Source organism: Zosterops lateralis, assembly GCF_965231275.1.
Source record: "Zosterops lateralis genome assembly, chromosome: 12".
In the NCBI taxonomy this organism is placed as follows: domain Eukaryota; kingdom Metazoa; phylum Chordata; class Aves; order Passeriformes; family Zosteropidae; genus Zosterops; species Zosterops lateralis.
The window spans coordinates 13781272-13797472 of NC_139772.1; the positions used below are offsets into that span (position 1 = coordinate 13781272).

General features: G+C 57.5%; 4 protein-coding genes across 4 annotated transcripts; all 4 read left to right on the forward strand.

The window, feature by feature from the left end:
* On the forward strand, positions 1 to 2142 carry LOC310914247 (C-signal-like). The gene is made up of 6 exons (XM_083870275.1): positions 1 to 164; positions 545 to 596; positions 760 to 947; positions 1252 to 1410; positions 1524 to 1643; positions 1942 to 2142. The coding sequence occupies exons 1-6, from the start codon at positions 18 to 20 to the stop codon at positions 2053 to 2055; spliced, it is 780 nt and encodes a 259-aa protein (XP_083726401.1). The 5' UTR covers positions 1 to 17; the 3' UTR covers positions 2056 to 2142.
* Positions 2143 to 3434: 1292 nt separating this feature from the next.
* Positions 3435 to 5648, forward strand: LOC310914244 (C-signal-like). The gene is made up of 6 exons (XM_083870271.1): positions 3435 to 3654; positions 3971 to 4022; positions 4228 to 4415; positions 4731 to 4889; positions 4983 to 5102; positions 5395 to 5648. The coding sequence occupies exons 1-6, from the start codon at positions 3508 to 3510 to the stop codon at positions 5506 to 5508; spliced, it is 780 nt and encodes a 259-aa protein (XP_083726397.1). The 5' UTR covers positions 3435 to 3507; the 3' UTR covers positions 5509 to 5648.
* A 2271-nt stretch (positions 5649 to 7919) lies between these two features.
* On the forward strand, positions 7920 to 10217 carry LOC310914246 (C-signal-like). Its single transcript, XM_083870274.1, has 6 exons — positions 7920 to 8082; positions 8399 to 8450; positions 8656 to 8843; positions 9159 to 9317; positions 9430 to 9549; positions 9843 to 10217. The coding sequence occupies exons 1-6, from the start codon at positions 7936 to 7938 to the stop codon at positions 9954 to 9956; spliced, it is 780 nt and encodes a 259-aa protein (XP_083726400.1). The 5' UTR covers positions 7920 to 7935; the 3' UTR covers positions 9957 to 10217.
* Positions 10218 to 11759: 1542 nt separating this feature from the next.
* LOC310914250 (C-signal-like) lies at positions 11760 to 14048 on the forward strand. Its single transcript, XM_083870279.1, has 6 exons — positions 11760 to 11910; positions 12230 to 12281; positions 12487 to 12674; positions 12990 to 13148; positions 13262 to 13381; positions 13674 to 14048. The coding sequence occupies exons 1-6, from the start codon at positions 11764 to 11766 to the stop codon at positions 13785 to 13787; spliced, it is 780 nt and encodes a 259-aa protein (XP_083726405.1). The 5' UTR covers positions 11760 to 11763; the 3' UTR covers positions 13788 to 14048.
* Positions 14049 to 16201: the final 2153 nt, after the last annotated feature.

Consider the following 16201-nt stretch of genomic DNA (forward strand, 5'->3'; position numbering starts at 1 on the left):
GTTGAGAGAGAAGCAACATGGGAGAGCTCTGTGTCCACTCCGTTCTGGTGACTGGAGCCAACCGGGGTCTCGGCCTGGGGCTTGTCCAGCATTTCCTGAGGATGCCAAAACCACCACAGTGGATCTTTGCAGGCTGTCGGGACCCCAAGGGACAGAGAGCACAGGTGAGACTGGGCTGGGAGGCAGTGGCTGTGCAGGAGGATGGGAGCTCTTGGAGCCAGGGGATGGGAGCACGCAGTGCCAGGGGGAGACTGGAACAGGGATGGTGTTTGCAAGGAGCTGGAGCTTCAGCTGGGTATCCATGGCCCACGGCAGCTGGGCTGGTACACTGTGGGAGCAGCTGTGTATGGGATGTGTGGAGGGGACAGAGATACGTGGTGTATGCAGGAGCTGTGAAGTGTTCCCCGTGCATTAGGATCAGGGCAGATGGAGCAGGGTGCTGAGCACATGGTGGTGCAGGAATGGAGCTTGGCTGCCTTTGCTGGGTGAGCCTTGGCACAGCTCTTTCAGCTTGTCGGTGCTAACGTCGTGACTCCTCTTGCAGGAGCTACAGAATTTGGCCTCCAAACATCCCAACCTGGTCATCATCTCTCTAGGTAGTATCCCTCTCACCCCAGTTCCCCTAGTGAATGCATGGGCACTCATCACAGCCCTGGGAACTCCACACTGGAGGCAGCTGTGAGGGGCAACTCCTTGGGGGGACATAGGGGACTCCAAACCACCACAGGGTCATTGACCTCCAGTGTGTTGATTCTGCAGAAGTCGCCGACCCTGCCAGCATTAAGGCGGCTGCAGCCAAGGTTGGGGAGCACCTGGGGGGCTCTGGGCTCAACCTCCTCATCAACAATGCTGGAATGATCAAGTCTAAGACACTTGAGGCTGAAACATTGGAGGACATGACCGAGACTTACACCACCAACACAGCTGGACCACTACTGATGGGCCAGGTGAGTCCCCTGCACTACAGCACAGCTCCACAGGGATCCCTTCCCATGTCCTCAAGCTGGACATTTTGGAGGGTGAGAAGGGCCAGTGGGAGGGGCTCCTGTCACTGCTCTGGTGCCCTGATGGGCTCTCAGTTCATGACAAGTTTGTGGAGCCATGGGCTGGAGCTCAGGAGCTGGAGCTTGGCAGGATGGAGCAGTGGAGAAAGGAGAGAAGATGGCCCAGTGCAGGTGTCAATGTTCCCCACTGTGGAAGGAGCTTCTCCCTTGTCCTATGTGTGCTCCTGTCCCCTCTGTCTCCTCACAGGCATTCCTGCCCTTGCTGAAGAAGGCTGCCCAGGGGAGCCCAGGCTCAGGGCTGAGCTGCAGCAAGGCTGCCATTGTCAATATATCCAGCATTGGTGGCTCCATTTCTTCTTGCTTTGGTTTTGACCTGATGCAATTTACCTCGTACCGCTGCAGCAAGGTATTGTCACACCTGCTGGGGACAAATTCACTAACCCTGCCCTGATAATCCAAAGGTTCCCTTGCAGCCCCTGCTTCCCCTTCCACCACCATCCCTGCATTGTCTCCCCACAGGCTGCTCTGAACATGCTGAGCAAGTGCCAGTCCCTGGCGTACAAGGAGCACGGCATCCTCTGCATCGCTCTCCACCCTGGCTGGGTGCAAACCGACTTGGGCAGCGCTGCCGGACACCCGGTAGGAATTCCACTGGGGCGGGGCTATCAGAGCTCCTGTGCTGATTTTCCCTGGGTGGGAGTTGGTCTCCTGAGCCCCTGCCCATGGCTTCCCTGCCTGCCCAATCGCTGTTGGGGCAGCTGCCCCTGTCCTGGTCCTGGGTGCTGGGTGTCCCGGTCCCCTCGATTACCTGCTCGGCCCCTCTGTCCTGGTTGTTTAGAGTTTTCAGCTTTCCTCTTTCCCTGGAGTGCCTCCTTCCCCCAGCCGTGGCTGGGCCAGGGCCTCAGGCATGGGCTGCATCTCTCCCTCTGCCCCACAGCCCCCAGTGACAGTGGATGACAGCGTGCAAGGGATGCTGAAGGTCATCTCCTCCCTCTCCGAGAAGGACACCGGCGCCTTCCTGGACTGGGAAGGGAAGGTCGTACCCTGGTGAGACACCACTTCAGGATCCTGGCAGCCAGAAGGGACCCTGTGCCACTGCTCCCACGTTTCCCACACCCTCAATAAATTCCTGCCAAGCACCTCCAGCTCCGTTGCATATTTGCAGCTCGTGAGATGGCCCCTTCCCAGATATCTCACTCCTCATCCTGGGATTCAGTGGTGCCACAGCTGCCCTCGACTCACAGCTGTCACTGGCATCCCCATGAGTATCCCATGGCACCGTGACTGCCCTCTGGAGACCTCCCCTCCAGGAGGCACTGGAGAAGCTGGAGCAGGGCCCCTCTCCTGAGAGGAGACGGATCTTCCAAGCCCCTGCAGGACTGGCTTTCCCCTGCCCAGGCTGAGCTGCCTGAGGGGCTGTGGGTCACAGGGACCAGCTGTCCTCTGCCCTCATCTGGGGGATGGCTGGTCACAGGTGGGACAGAGGGACACACAGCGCTCGGGCAGAGCACAGGGATCCTGCCCCGGGCTCAGACAGGGCTGGATTAAGGCTGGGTGTGGAGACAGAGCAGAGAGACATTGGCTGCCAGAATTTACAGGGGTGGGGGATACAGGGGGACCACAGGGGCACATGTGGGTTGGGGAAGGGGAGAGAAGTTGCTTCTCTAGCCCTTCACTCCTTGAAGGTCCACAACCAAGCACCTCATCCCCATGTCCTGGGCAGCCCGATAGAACCCAGTTTGGTGGAGATGTTGATGACAGCAGCCCTGCTGCAGCTCACACCCTCCTTCCCTGTGCCCCTGGCTGCCAGCTTCTGGAGTGGCAGAAATGCCTGATGCAAGGACACAGATGCTGCATTGAGATGTGGCAAGCCTGCCCTTTGTGTCTTGCTGGAGTGCAAGGCCAGCAGCTGGTGATGTGCTGGCCATGCAGGTGCCCATCCTTCTGCCAGGAGACTGGATCCCCTGGGTCTGCTGCCCTCCATGGGTGCTGTGTTACATTTGACAATCAGGGAATGGGCATTGGCTTGGAGGAGGCAAGATCAAGGCAGCGACTGTCTGCTCATGGCCATGTGAGGAATGTCCTGGCTCAGGGGACCAGGGAAGGGGCATGAGATCAACCTGTTCCCAGTGTTGTGTGGGTCTGATGTGGAAAGTTCTTCTTGTGAAGGTGTCAAGCCCATGTGAGCCATGGAGCTTACCACATCCTTCTACAGGCTGCTCCTTCCCTCCTCACCCTCATCTTCTCCTGCCTTATGGCACTGGGTTTCCCAAGGACAGCAGAATTTGCCTGAACTCACCAAAGGTTTTTGCCCTTTGGATACAAGGACTGGCTCCCAGCCAGGATCTCTGTCCTGGAGTCTGAAGGGCTGGAGCAGTTGCTCCTCCTGGATCCAAGGGTTGGTGTAAACCCTGAGTGGGTGGGGTGTCTGTGGAAAATGATATAAGGAAATATTACGGAGCAGAGCAAACAGTGGAAGCAGGAGCACAGGAGGACAAGCAACATGGGAGAGCTGTGTGTCCACTCTGTTCTGGTGACTGGAGCCAACCGAGGCATCGGCCTGGGGCTCGTCCAGCATTTCCTGAGAATGCCAAAACCACCACAGTGGATCTTTGCAGGCTGTCGGGACCCCAAGGGACAGAGAGCACAGGTGAGACGGGGCAGGGGGAGACTGGATCAGGAACGGTGTTTGCAAGTGTCTGCAGCTGCAGTCAGGCACCTGCAGCACAGGTCAGCTGGCTTGTGACACCACAGGACCAGTTGTGCATGGGATGTGTGGAGGGAAGGATGGCACATGGCACGTATAGAAGGCACAGAGCCCCATGAGATGTGGCAGCTCGAGCAGGTGTTGGACACAAAGTGGTGCAGGGAGAGAGATGGAGTGACATGGGCTTTACCTGGGAAAGGCTGAGTCTCTGCACAGCCCCTCCAGCCTCTCCATGCCTACACAGTGCCCTCTCTTACAGGAGTTACGGAATTTGGCTTCCAAGCACCCCAACATCATCATCATCCCGCTCGGTAGGTGCCCCGAGGTGGGGATCCTTTGCCCCAGTTCCTCTGGCGAGTGCCCAGGCTGGGCACACCCTGGGAGCCCCGTGCTGGGAGGGAGCTGTGCCAAGGGGCTGGTGACTGCGGGGCCATGGGGCACTGCCACCTCTGGGGGAACAGAGGGGACTCCACCACGGGGACACAGGCTCTGACCTCCCCTGTGTTGGCTCTGCAGAAGTCGCCGACCCTGCCAGCATCAAGGCAGCTGCAGCCAAGGTTGGGGAGCACCTGGGGGGCTCTGGGCTCAACCTCCTCATCAACAATGCTGGAATTCTGAAGCCAAACACACTTGATGCTGAAACATCAGAGGACATGAGAGAGATTTACACCACTAACACAATTGGGCCCCTGCTGATGGGCCAGGTGAGTCCCCTGCACTACAGCACAGCTCCAGAAGAATCCCTTCCCTTGTCCTCAAGCTGGACATTATAGAGGCTGTGAAGGGCCAGTGGGAGGGGCTCCTGTCACTGCTCTGGTGCCCTGATGAGCTCTCAGTTCATGAGAAGTTTGTGGAGCCATGGGCTGGAGCTCAGGAGCTGGAGACAGACAGGCTGGGGCACTGGGAAGAAGAGAGGGGATGTCTCAGTGCTGTTGCCAGTGTTCTCCATTGTGAAAGGAGCTTCTCCCCTGCCCTGGGCCATGTCTGTGTGTGCTCCCGTCCCCTCTGTCTCCTCACAGGCATTCCTGCCCTTGCTGAAGAGGGCTGCCCAGGGGAGCCCAGGCTCAGGGCTGAGCTACAACAAGGCTGCCATTGTCAATATATCCAGCATTGGTGGTTCCATTTCTTCTTGCTTTGGTTTTGACTTGATCCAAGGCACCTCGTACCGCTGCAGCAAGGTACTGGCACACCTTCACTCCCCCTGCCCAGCTTTGATTCCCTGGCAGCTCCCTTTCCCCTCCCACCACCATCCCTGCATTGTCTCCCCACAGGCTGCTCTGAACATGCTGAGCAAGTGCCAGTCCCTGGCGTACAAGGAGCACGGCATCCTCTGCGTCGCTCTCCACCCCGGCTGGGTGCAAACAGACATGGGCAGCGCTGCCGGACACCCGGTAGGAATTCCACTGGGGCGGGGCCATCAGAGCTCCTGTCCTGATTTTCCCTGGGTGGGAGTTGGTCTCCTGAGCCCCTGCCCATGGCTTCCCTGCCTGCCCAATCGCTGTTGGGGCAACTCCCCCTGTCCTGGTCCTGGGTGCTGGGTGTCCCGGTCCCCTCGATTACCTGCTCGGCCCCTCTGTCCTGGTTGTTCAGGGTTTTCAGCTTTCCCCTGGAGTGCCTCCTTCCCCCAGCCGTGGCTGGGCCAGGGCCTCAGGCATGGGCTGCATCTCCCCCTCTGCCCCACAGCCCCCAGTGACAGTGGATGACAGCGTGCAAGGGATGCTGAAGGTCATCTCCTCCCTCTCCGAGAAGGACACCGGCGCCTTCCTGGACTGGGAAGGGAAGGTCGTACCCTGGTGAGACACCACTTCAGGATCCTGGCAGCCAGAAGGGACCCTGTGCCACTGCTCCCACGTTTCCCACACCCTCAATAAATTCCTGCCAAGCACCTCCAGCTCTGTTGTGCATTGCCAGCTCATGAGATGGCCCCTTCCCAGATAGCTCACTCCTCATCCTGGGATTCAGTGGTGCCACAGCTGCCCTCGACTCACAGCTGTCACTGGCATCCCCATGAGTGTCTCATGGCACCGTGACTGCCCTCTGGAGACCTCCCCTCCAGGAGGCACTGGAGAAGCTGGAGCAGGGCCCCTCTCCTGAGAGGAGACAGATCTTCCAAGCCCCTGCAGGACTGGCTTTCCCCTGCCCAGGCTGAGCTGCCTGAGGGGCTGTGGGTCACAGGGACCAGCTGTCCTCTGCCCTCAGCTGGGGGATGGCTGGTCACAGGTGGGACAGAGGGACACACAGCGCTCGGGCAGAGCACAGGGATCCTGCCCCGGGCTCAGACAGGGGTGGATTAAGGCTGGGTGTGGAGACAGAGCAGAGAGACATTGGCTGCCAGAATTTACAGAGGTGGGGGGTACAGGGGGACCACAGGGGCACATGTGGGTTGGGGAAGGGGAGGGAAGGTGCTTCCCTGTTGGGAAAGATGAGAGAGGAAAAGCTTATAAATATGATTGCCTGGCCAGAAATACTAAAGATATAAAACCTGTGAGTGAAATAGAAATGAAACCCAGCTTTGAGATGTGGGCGTGGCAGGCAGGAAGACGGTGATAAGGTGGAGATAGGTTGAGGGATAGAAAAGAAAAGGACTTAAGGGAGTAGCCCTGACAAGGTATCAGGGAAAAGGTAGATAAGAAAAATAGTCTTTAATGTTTAGAATATAGGATGATAAGGTAATAAAGTAGTTTTCACTGGCTGTATGCAATATTTGTAGGTATTGTATTGCGTGCCCGTTGATCACTGTAAATTAGAATATTCAACAGAAAAGGAAACATAATGTATTGTAATAACATCCTTGCTCTCTTACCTCCTTTATCCCTGCGGTCTCTCTTACCTCATACCCTCTCTCTCTCCCCCTCTCTCTTTGGGGCTTCTCTTCAGCTGAGGCTGGTGGCTGATGGCAAAGCCATTTTTACCCACAACCCTTGCAATAAAACCATATGTTTCTAGAATATCTCAGGTCTACAGAGTTCCTTCTCCCTACCGTCCTCGAACACTCCTACAATCTGGTACTTCGGATGCTCCTACACTTCCCAAGTCATTCTCTTCTTGAAGCTCCACAACCAAAAGCCTCATCCCCATGTCCTGGGCATCCTGGAAGAGGCACAGTCCTGCCTGCACAAAGCAGGGAATGGGTGGGCAGGGGAGGAGACATTTCCCAGGCAGAAAGAAAATGTCTGTGGAGGTGGGAACTGGAACTTGGTCCTGGGACAATGCATCAGCTTGAGCTGCTGGAAAGGCTCAGTCCTGGCTGCTGCTCTCCTGGTCTCTGTGCTTCCACCTGGGAGAAGCAGACAGGAGGTGGGTGTCTGGGGCAGGGGGTGACCCATGGGCTCCCTCCCCTCCATGGGCACCACGTCTGGGACAGCATCTCCAGCACCTCCCCTGGCACCTCACCTTGCTGGCCCGGTATGGGTACATGGGGGCCTCTGGCACCCTGAGGCACAGCCCGATGGAGCCCAGTTTGGTGGAGATGTTGATGACAGCAGCCCTGCTGCAGCTCACACCCTCCTTCCCTGTGCCCCTGGCTGCCAGCTTCTGGAGTGGCAGAAATGCCTGATGCAAGGACACAGATGCTGCATTGAGATGTGGCAAGCCTGCACTTTGTGTCTTGTTTGAGTGCAAGGCCAGCAGCTGGTGATGTGCTGGCCATGCAGGTGCCCATCCTTCTGCCAGGAGACTGGATCCCCTGGGTCTGCTGCCCTCCATGGGTGCTGTGTTACACTTGACAATCAGGGAATGGGCATTGGCTTGGAGGAGGCAAGATCAAGGCAGCGACTGTCTGCTCACGGCCATGTGAGGAATGTCCTGGCTCAGGGGACCAGGGAAGGGGCATGAGATCAACCTGTTCCCAGTGTTGTGTGGGTCTGATGTGAAAAGTTCTTCTTGTGAAGGTGTCAAGCCCATGTGAGCCATGGAGCTTACCACATCCTTCTACAGGCTGCTCCTTCCCACCTCACCCTCATCTTCTCCTGCCTTATGACACTGGGTTTCCCAAGGACAGCAGAATTTGCCTGAACTCACCAAAGGTTTTTGCCCTTTGTATACAAGGACTGGCTCCCAGCTACGATCTATTTCCTGGAATCTGAAGGGCTGGATCAGTTGCTCCTCCTGGATCCAAGGGTTGGTGTAAACCCTGAGTGGGTGGGGTGTCTGTGGAAAATGATATAAGGAAATATTACGGAGCAGAGCAAACAGTGGAAGCAGGAGCACAGGAGGACAAGCAACATGGGAGAGCTGTGTGTCCACTCTGTTCTGGTGACTGGAGCCAACCGAGGCATCGGCCTGGGGCTCGTCCAGCATTTCCTGAGGATGCCAAAACCACCACAGTGGATCTTTGCAGGCTGTCGGGACCCCAAGGGACAGAGAGCACAGGTGAGACGGGGCAGGGGGAGACTGGATCAGGAACGGTGTTTGCAAGTGTCTGCAGCTGCAGTCAGGCACCTGCAGCACAGGTCAGCTGGCTTGTGACACCACAGGACCAGTTGTGCATGGGATGTGTGGAGGGAAGGATGGCACATGGCACATATAGAAAGCACAGAGCCCCATGAGATGTGGCAGCTCGAGCAGGTGTTGGACACAAAGTGGTGCAGGGACAGAGATGGAGTGACATGGGCTTTACCTGGGAAAGGCTGAGCCTCTGCAGAGCCCCTCCAGCCTCTCCATGCCTACACAGTGCCCTCTCTTACAGGAGTTACAGAATTTGGCTTCCAAGCACCCCAACATCATCATCATCCCACTCGGTAGGTGCCCCGAGGTGGGGATCCTTTGCCTCAGTTCCTCTGGCGAGTGCCCAGGCTGGGCACACCCTGGGAGCCCCGTGCTGGGAGGGAGCTGTGCCAAGGGGCTGGTGCCTGCGGGGCCATGGGGCACTGCCACCTCTGGGGGAACAGAGGGGATTCCACCACGGGGACACAGGCTCTGACCTCCCCCGTGTTGGCTCTGCAGAAGTCGCCGACCCTGCCAGCATCAAGGCAGCTGCAGCCAAGGTTGGGGAGCACCTGGGGGGCTCTGGGCTCAACCTCCTCATCAACAATGCTGGAATTCTGAAGCCAAACACACTTGATGCTGAAACATCAGAGGACATGAGAGAGATTTACACCACTAACACAATTGGGCCCCTGCTGATGGGCCAGGTGAGTCCCCTGCACTACAGCACAGCTCCAGAAGAATCCCTTCCCTTGTCCTCAAGCTGGACATTATAGAGGATGTGAAGGGCCAGTGGGAGGGGCTCCTGTCACTGCTCTGGTGCCCTGATGAGCTCTCAGTTCATGAGAAGTTTGTGGAGCCATGGGCTGGAGCTCAGGAGCTGGAGACAGACAGGCTGGGGCACTGGGAAGAAGAGAGGGGATGTCTCAGTGCTGTTGCCAGTGTTCTCCATTGTGGAAGGAGCTTCTCCCCTGCCCTGGGCCATGTCTGTGTGTGCTCCCGTCCCCTCTGTCTCCTCACAGGCATTCCTGCCCTTGCTGAAGAAGGCTGCCCAGGGGAGCCCAGGCTCAGGGCTGAGCTGCAGCAAGGCTGCCATTGTCAATATATCCAGCCTTGGTGGATCCATCGGTTCTCCCTTTCCTTGGGAGCTGATCCAAGCCACCGCGTACCGCTGCAGCAAGGTACTGTCACACCTGCTGGGGACAAATTCACTAACCCTGCCCTGATAATCCAAAGGTCACCTTGCAGCCCCTGCTTCCCCTTCCACCACCATCCTGCATTGTCTCCCCACAGGCTGCTCTGAACATGCTGAGCAAGTGCCAGTCCCTGGCGTACAAGGAGCACGGCATCCTCTGCGTCGCTCTCCACCCCGGCTGGGTGCAAACAGACATGGGAAACGTTGACGAATACAGGGTAGGAATTCCACTGAGGCGGGGCCATCAGAGCGCCTGTGCTGGTTTTCCCTGGATGGGAATTGGTGTCCTGAGCCCCTGCCCATGGCTTCCCTGCCTACCCAATCCCTGTTGGGGCAGCTCCCCCTGTCCTGGTCCTGGGTGCTGGGTGTCCACATCCCCCTTGGTTCCCTGCTCGGCTCCTCTGTCCTGGTTGTTCAGGGTTTTCAGCTTTCCCCTGGAGCACCTCCTTCCCCCAGCCTTACCTCGGCCAGGGCCTCAGGCATGGGCTGCATCTCCCCCTCTGCCCCACAGCCCCCTTTGACGTTGGATGACAGCGTGCAAGGGATGCTGAAGGTCATCTCCTCCCTCTCAGAGAAGGACACTGGCGCCTTCCTGGACTGGGAAGGGAAGGTCGTACCCTGGTGAGACACCACTTCAGGATCCTGGCAGCCAGAAGGGACCCTGTGCCACTGCTCCCACGTTTCCCACACCCTCAATAAATTCCTGCCAAGCACCTCCAGCTCTGTTGCATATTTGCAGCTCGTGAGATGGCCCCTTCCCAGATATCCCACTCCTCATCCTGGGATTCAGTGGTGCCACAGCTGCCCTCGACTCACAGCTGTCACTGGCATCCCCATGAGTGTCCCATGGCACCGTGACTGCCCTCTGGAGACCTCCCCTCCAGGAGGCACTGGAGAAGCTGGAGCAGGGCCCCTCTCCTGAGAGGAGACAGATCTTCCAAGCCCCTGCAGGACTGGCTTTCCCCTGCCCAGGCTGAGCTGCCTGAGGGGCTGTGGGTCACAGGGACCAGCTGTCCTCTGCCCTCATCTGGGGGATGGCTGGTCACAGGTGGGACAGAGGGACACACAGCGCTTGGGCAGAGCACAGGGATCCTGCCCCGGGCTCAGAGAGGGCTGGATTAAGGCTGGGTGTGGAGACAGAGCAGAGAGACATTGGCTGCCAGAATTTACAGGGGTGGGGGGTACAGGGGGACCACAGGGGCACATGTGGGTTGGGGAAGGGGAGAGAAGTTGCTTCCCCAGCCCTTCACTCCTTGAAGCTCCACAACCAAGCACCTCATCCCCATGTTCTGGGCATCCTGGAAGAGGCACAGCCCTGCCTGCACAAAGCAGGGAATGGGTGGGCAGGGGAGGAGACATTTCCCAGGCAGAAAGAAAATGTCTATGGAGGTGGGAACTGGAACTTGGTCCTGAGGCAAAGCATCAGCTTGAGCTGCTGGAAAGGCTCAGTCCTGGCTGCTGCTGTCTTGGTCTCTGTGCTTCCACCTGGGAGAAGCAGACAGGGGGTGGGTGTCTGGGGCAGGGGGTGACTCATGGGCTCCCTCCCCTCCATGGGCACCATGTCTGGGACAGCATCTCCAGCACCTCCCCTGGCACCTCACCTTGCTGGCCCGGTACGGGTACATGGGGGCCTCTGGCACCCTGAGGCACAGCCCGATGGAGCCCCGTTTGGTGGAGATGTTGATGACAGCAGCCCTGCTGCAGCTCACACCCTCCTTCCCTGTGCCCCTGGCTGCCAGCTTCTGGAGTGGCAGAAATGCCTGATGCAAGGACACAGATGCTGCATTGAGATGTGGCAAGCCTGCATTTTGCGTCTTGCTGGAGTGCAAGGCCAGCAGCTGGTGATGTGCTGGCCATGCAGGTGCCCATCCTTCTGCCAGGAGACTGGATCCCCTGGGTCTGCTGCCCTCCATGGGTGCTGTGTTACACTTGACAATCAGGGAATGGGCATTGGCTTGGAGGAGGCAAGATCAAGGCAGCGACTGTCTGCTCATGGCCATGTGAGGAATGTCCTGGCTCAGGGGACCAGGGAAGGGGCATGAGATCAACCTGTTCCCAGTGTTGTGTGGGTCTGATGTGGAAAGTTCTTCTTGTGAAGGTATCAAGCCCATGTGAGCCATGGAGCTTACCACATCCTTCTACAGGCTGCTCCTTCCCTCCTTACCCTCATCTTCTCCTGCCTTATAACACTGGGTTTCCCAAGGTCAGCAGAATTTACCTGAACTCACCAAAGGTTTTTGCCCTTTGGATACAAGGACTGGCTCCCAGCCAGGATCTCTGTCCTGGAGTCTGAAGGGCTGGAGCAGTTGCTCCTCCTGGATCCAAGGGTTGGTGTAAACCCTGAGTGGGTGGGGTGTCTGTGGAAAATGATATAAGGAAATATTACGGAGCAGAGCAAACAGTGGAAGCAGGAGCACAGGAGGACAAGCAACATGGGAGAGCTGTGTGTCCACTCTGTTCTGGTGACTGGAGCCAACCGAGGCATCGGCCTGGGCCTTGTCCAGCATTTCCTGAGGATGCCAAAACCACCACAGTGGATCTTTGCAGGCTGTCGGGACCCCAAGGGACAGAGAGCACAGGTGAGACGGGGCAGGGGGAGACTGGATCAGGAATGGTGTTTGCAAGTGTCTGCAGCTGCAGTCGGGCACCTGCAGCACAGGTCAGCTGGCTTGTGACACCACAGGACCAGTTGTGCATGGGATGTGTGGAGGGAAGGATGGCACATGGCACGTATAGAAGGCACAGAGCCCCATGAGATGTGGCAGCTCGAGCAGGTGTTGGACACAAAGTGGTGCAGGGAGAGAGATGGAGTGACATGGGCTTTGCCTGGGAAAGACTGAACCTCTGCACAGCCCCTCCAGCCTCTCCATGCCTACGCAGTGTCCTGTCTCTTAACAGGAGTTACGGAATTTGGCTTCCAAGCACCCCAACATCATCATCATCCCGCTCGGTAGGTGCCCCGAGGTGGGGATCCTTTGCCCCAGTTCCTCTGGCGAGTGCCCAGGCTGGGCACACCCTGGGAGCCCCGTGCTGGGAGGGAGCTGTGCCAAGGGGCTGGTGCCTGCGGGGCCATGGGGCACTGCCACCTCTGGGGGAACAGAGGGGACTCCACCACGGGGACACAGGCTCTGACCTCCCCTGTGTTGGCTCTGCAGAAGTCGCCGACCCTGCCAGCATCAAGGCAGCTGCAGCCAAGGTTGGGGAGCACCTGGGGGGCTCTGGGCTCAACCTCCTCATCAACAATGCTGGAATTGTGAAGATGAACACACTTGATGCTGAAACATCAGAGGACATGAGAGAGATTTACACCACTAACACAATTGGGCCCCTGCTGATGGGCCAGGTGAGTCCCCTGCACTACAGCACAGCTCCAGAAGAATCCCTTCCCATGTCCTCAAGCTGGACATTATAGAGGCTGTGAAGGGCCAGTGGGAGGGGCTCCTGTCACTGCTCTGGTGCCCTGATGAGCTCTCAGTTCATGAGAAGTTTGTGGAGCCATGGGCTGGAGCTCAGGAGCTGGAGACAGACAGGCTGGGGCACTGGGAAGAAGGGAGGGGATGTCTCAGTGCTGTTGCCAGTGTTCTCCATTGTGGAAGGAGCTTCTCCCCTGCCCTGGGCCATGTCTGTGTGTGCTCCCATCCCCTCTGTCTCCTCACAGGCATTCCTGCCCATGCTGAAGAGGGCTGCCCAGGGGAGCCCAGGCTCAGGGCTGAGCTGCAGCAAGGCTGCCATCATCAACATATCCAGCACTGCAGGCTGCATTTCTTCTTGCCTTGGCTGGGAGCTGGTCCAAGCCACCTCATACCGCTGCAGCAAGGTACTGTCACACCTGCTGGGGGCAAATTCACTAACCCTGCCCTGCTCAGCCACGGGTTTTCTTGCAGCCCCTGCTTCCCCTTCCACTATCATCTCCTCCCTGTCTCCCCACAGGCTGCTCTGAACATGCTGAGCAAGTGCCAGTCCCTGGCGTACAAGGAGCACGGCATCCTCTGCGTCGTTCTCCACCCTGGCTGGGTGCAAACCGACTTGGGCAGCGCTACTGGACACCCGGTAGGAATTCCACTGGGGCGGGGCTTTCAGAGCTCCTGTGCAGATTTTCCTTGAGTGGGAGTTGCTGTCCTGAGCCCCTGCCCATGGCTTCCCTGCCTGCCCAATCGCTGTTGGGGCAGCTCCCCCTGTCCTGGTCCTGGGTGCTGGGTGTCCCGGTCCCCTCGATTACCTGCTCGGCCCCTCTGTCCTGGTTGTTCAGGGTTTTCAGCTTTCCCCTGGAGTGCCTCCTTCCCCCAGCCGTGGCTGGGCCAGGGCCCCAGGCATGGGCTGCATCTCCCCCTCTGCCCCACAGCCCCCTGTGACAGTGGATGACAGCGTGCAAGGGATGCTGAAGGTCATCTCCTCTCTCTCAGAGAAGGACACTGGCGCCTTCCTGGACTGGGAAGGGAAGGTCGTACCCTGGTGAGACACCACTTCAGGATCCTGGCAGCCAGAAGGGACCCTGTGCCACTGCTCCCACGTTTCCCACACCCTCAATAAATTCCTGCCAAGCACCTCCAGCTCTGTTGTGCATTGCCAGCTCATGAGATGGCCCCTTCCCAGATAGCTCACTCCTCATCCTGGGATTCAGTGGTGCCACAGCTGCCCTCGACTCACAGCTGTCACTGGCATCCCCATGAGTGTCCCATGGCACCGTGACTGCCCTCTGGAGACCTCCCCTCCAGGAGGCACTGGAGAAGCTGGAGCAGGGCCCCTCTCCTGAGAGGAGACAGATCTTCCAAGCCCCTGCAGGACTGGCTTTCCCCTGCCCAGGCTGAGCTGCCTGAGGGGCTGTGGGTCACAGGGACCAGCTGTCCTCTGCCCTCAGCTGGGGGATGGCTGGTCACAGGTGGGACAGAGGGACACACAGCGCTCGGGCAGAGCACAGGGATCCTGCCCCGGGCTCAGACAGGGGTGGATTAAGGCTGGGTGTGGAGACAGAGCAGAGAGACATTGGCTTCCTGAATTTACAGAGGTGGGGGGTACAGGGGGACCACAGGGGCACATGTGGGTTGGGGAAGGGGAGGGAAGGTGCTTCCCTGTTGGGAAAGATGAGAGAGGAAAAGCTTATAAATATGATTGCCTGGCCAGAAAAACTAAAGATATAAAACCTGTGAGTGAAATAGAAATGAAACCCAGCTTTGAGATGTGGGCATGGCAGGCAGGAAGACGGTGATAAGGTGGAGATAGGTTGAGGGATAGAAAAGAAAAGGCTCAAGGGAGTAGCCCTGACAAGTTATCAGGTTAAAGGTAGATAAGAAAAATAGTCTTTAATGTTTAGAATATAGGATGATAAGGTAATAAAGTAGTTTTCACTGGCTGTATGCAATATTTGTAGGTTTTTTATTGTGTGCCCTTTGGTCACTGTAAATTAGAATATTCAACACAAAAGGAAACATAATGTATTGTAATAACATCCTTGCTCTCTTACCTCCTTTATCCCTGCGGTCTCTCTTACCTCATACCCTCTCTCTCTCCCTCTCTTTGGGGCTTCCCTTCAGCTGAGGCTGGTGGCTGATGGCAAAGCCATTTTTACCCACAACCCTTGCAATAAAACCATATGTTTCTAGAATATCTCAGGTCTGCAGAGTTCCTTCTCCCTACTGTCCTGGAATGTTCCTACAATCTGGCACCTCGGATGTTTTTACACTTCCCAAGTCATTCTCTTCTTGAAGCTCCACAACCAAAAGCCTCATCCCCATGTCCTGGGTATCCTGGAAGAGGCACAGCCCTGCCTGCACAAAGCAGGGAATGGGTGGGCAGGAGAGGAGACATTTCCCAGGCAGAAAGAAAATGTCTATGGAGGTGGGAACTGGAACTTGGTCCTGGGGCAAAGCATCAGCATGACCTGCTGGAAAGGCTCACTCCTGGCTGCTGCTCTCCTGGTCTCTGTGCTTCCACCTGAGAGAACCAGGCAGGGGGTGGGTGTCTGGGGCAGGGGGTGACTCATGGGCTCCCTCCCCTCCATGGGCACCATGTCTGGGACAGCATCTCCAGCACCTCCCCTGGCACCTCACCTTGCTGGCCCGGTACGGGTACATGGGGGCCTCTGGCACCCTGAGGCACAGCCCGATGGAGCCCCGTTTGGTGGAGATGTTGATGACAGCAGCCCTGCTGCAGCTCACACCCTCCTTCCCTGTGCCCCTGGCTGCCAGCTTCTGGAGTGGCAGAAATGCCTGATGCAAGGACACAGATGCTGCATTGAGATGTGGCAAGCCTGCCCTTTGTGTCTTGCTGGAGTGCAAGGCCAGCAGCTGGTGATGTGCTGGTCATGCAGGTGCCCATCCTTCTGCCAGGAGACTGGATCCCCTGGGTCTGCTGCCCTCCATGGGTGCTGTGTTACACTTGACAATCAGGGAATGGGCATTGGCTTGGAGGAGGCAAGATCAAGGCAGCGACTGTCTGCTCACGGCCATGTGAGGAATGTCCTGGCTCAGGGGACCAGGGAAGGGGCATGAGATCAACCTGTTCCCAGTGTTGTGTGGGTCTGATGTGAAAAGTTCTTCTTGTGAAGGTATCAAGCCCATGTGAGCCATGGAGCTTACCACATCCTTCTACAGGCTGATCCTTCCCACCTCACCCCCATCTTCTCCTGCCTTATGGCACTGGGTTTCCCAAGGACAGCAGAATTTGCCTGAACTCACCAAAGGTTTTTGCCCTTTGTATACAAGGACTGGCTCCCAGCTACGATCTATTTCCTGGAATCTGAAGGGCTGGATCAGTTGCTCCTCCTGGATCCAAGGGTTGGTGTAAACCCTGAGTGGGTGGGGTGTCTGTGGAAAATGATATAAGGAAATATTACGGAGCAGAGCAAACAGTGGAAGCAGGAGCACAGGAGGA

Excerpts from the sequence above, each read along its gene's own strand:
- LOC310914247 (XM_083870275.1), top strand. The coding sequence starts at position 18 with ATGGGAGAGCTCTGTGTCCACTCCGTTCTGGTGACTGGAGCCAACCGG. Across the intron at positions 597-759 it reads CCTGGTCATCATCTCTCTAG|AAGTCGCCGACCCTGCCAGC; the intron begins GTAGTATCCCTC and ends TTGATTCTGCAG. Across the intron at positions 1,411-1,523 it reads CCTCGTACCGCTGCAGCAAG|GCTGCTCTGAACATGCTGAG; the intron begins GTATTGTCACAC and ends GTCTCCCCACAG.
- LOC310914244 (XM_083870271.1), top strand. The coding sequence starts at position 3,508 with ATGGGAGAGCTGTGTGTCCACTCTGTTCTGGTGACTGGAGCCAACCGA. Across the intron at positions 4,416-4,730 it reads GGCCCCTGCTGATGGGCCAG|GCATTCCTGCCCTTGCTGAA; the intron begins GTGAGTCCCCTG and ends GTCTCCTCACAG. Across the intron at positions 4,890-4,982 it reads CCTCGTACCGCTGCAGCAAG|GCTGCTCTGAACATGCTGAG; the intron begins GTACTGGCACAC and ends GTCTCCCCACAG.
- LOC310914250 (XM_083870279.1), top strand. The coding sequence starts at position 11,764 with ATGGGAGAGCTGTGTGTCCACTCTGTTCTGGTGACTGGAGCCAACCGA. Across the intron at positions 11,911-12,229 it reads CCAAGGGACAGAGAGCACAG|GAGTTACGGAATTTGGCTTC; the intron begins GTGAGACGGGGC and ends GTCTCTTAACAG. Across the intron at positions 13,382-13,673 it reads GCAGCGCTACTGGACACCCG|CCCCCTGTGACAGTGGATGA; the intron begins GTAGGAATTCCA and ends TCTGCCCCACAG.
- LOC310914246 (XM_083870274.1), top strand. The coding sequence starts at position 7,936 with ATGGGAGAGCTGTGTGTCCACTCTGTTCTGGTGACTGGAGCCAACCGA. Across the intron at positions 8,844-9,158 it reads GGCCCCTGCTGATGGGCCAG|GCATTCCTGCCCTTGCTGAA; the intron begins GTGAGTCCCCTG and ends GTCTCCTCACAG. Across the intron at positions 9,318-9,429 it reads CCGCGTACCGCTGCAGCAAG|GCTGCTCTGAACATGCTGAG; the intron begins GTACTGTCACAC and ends GTCTCCCCACAG.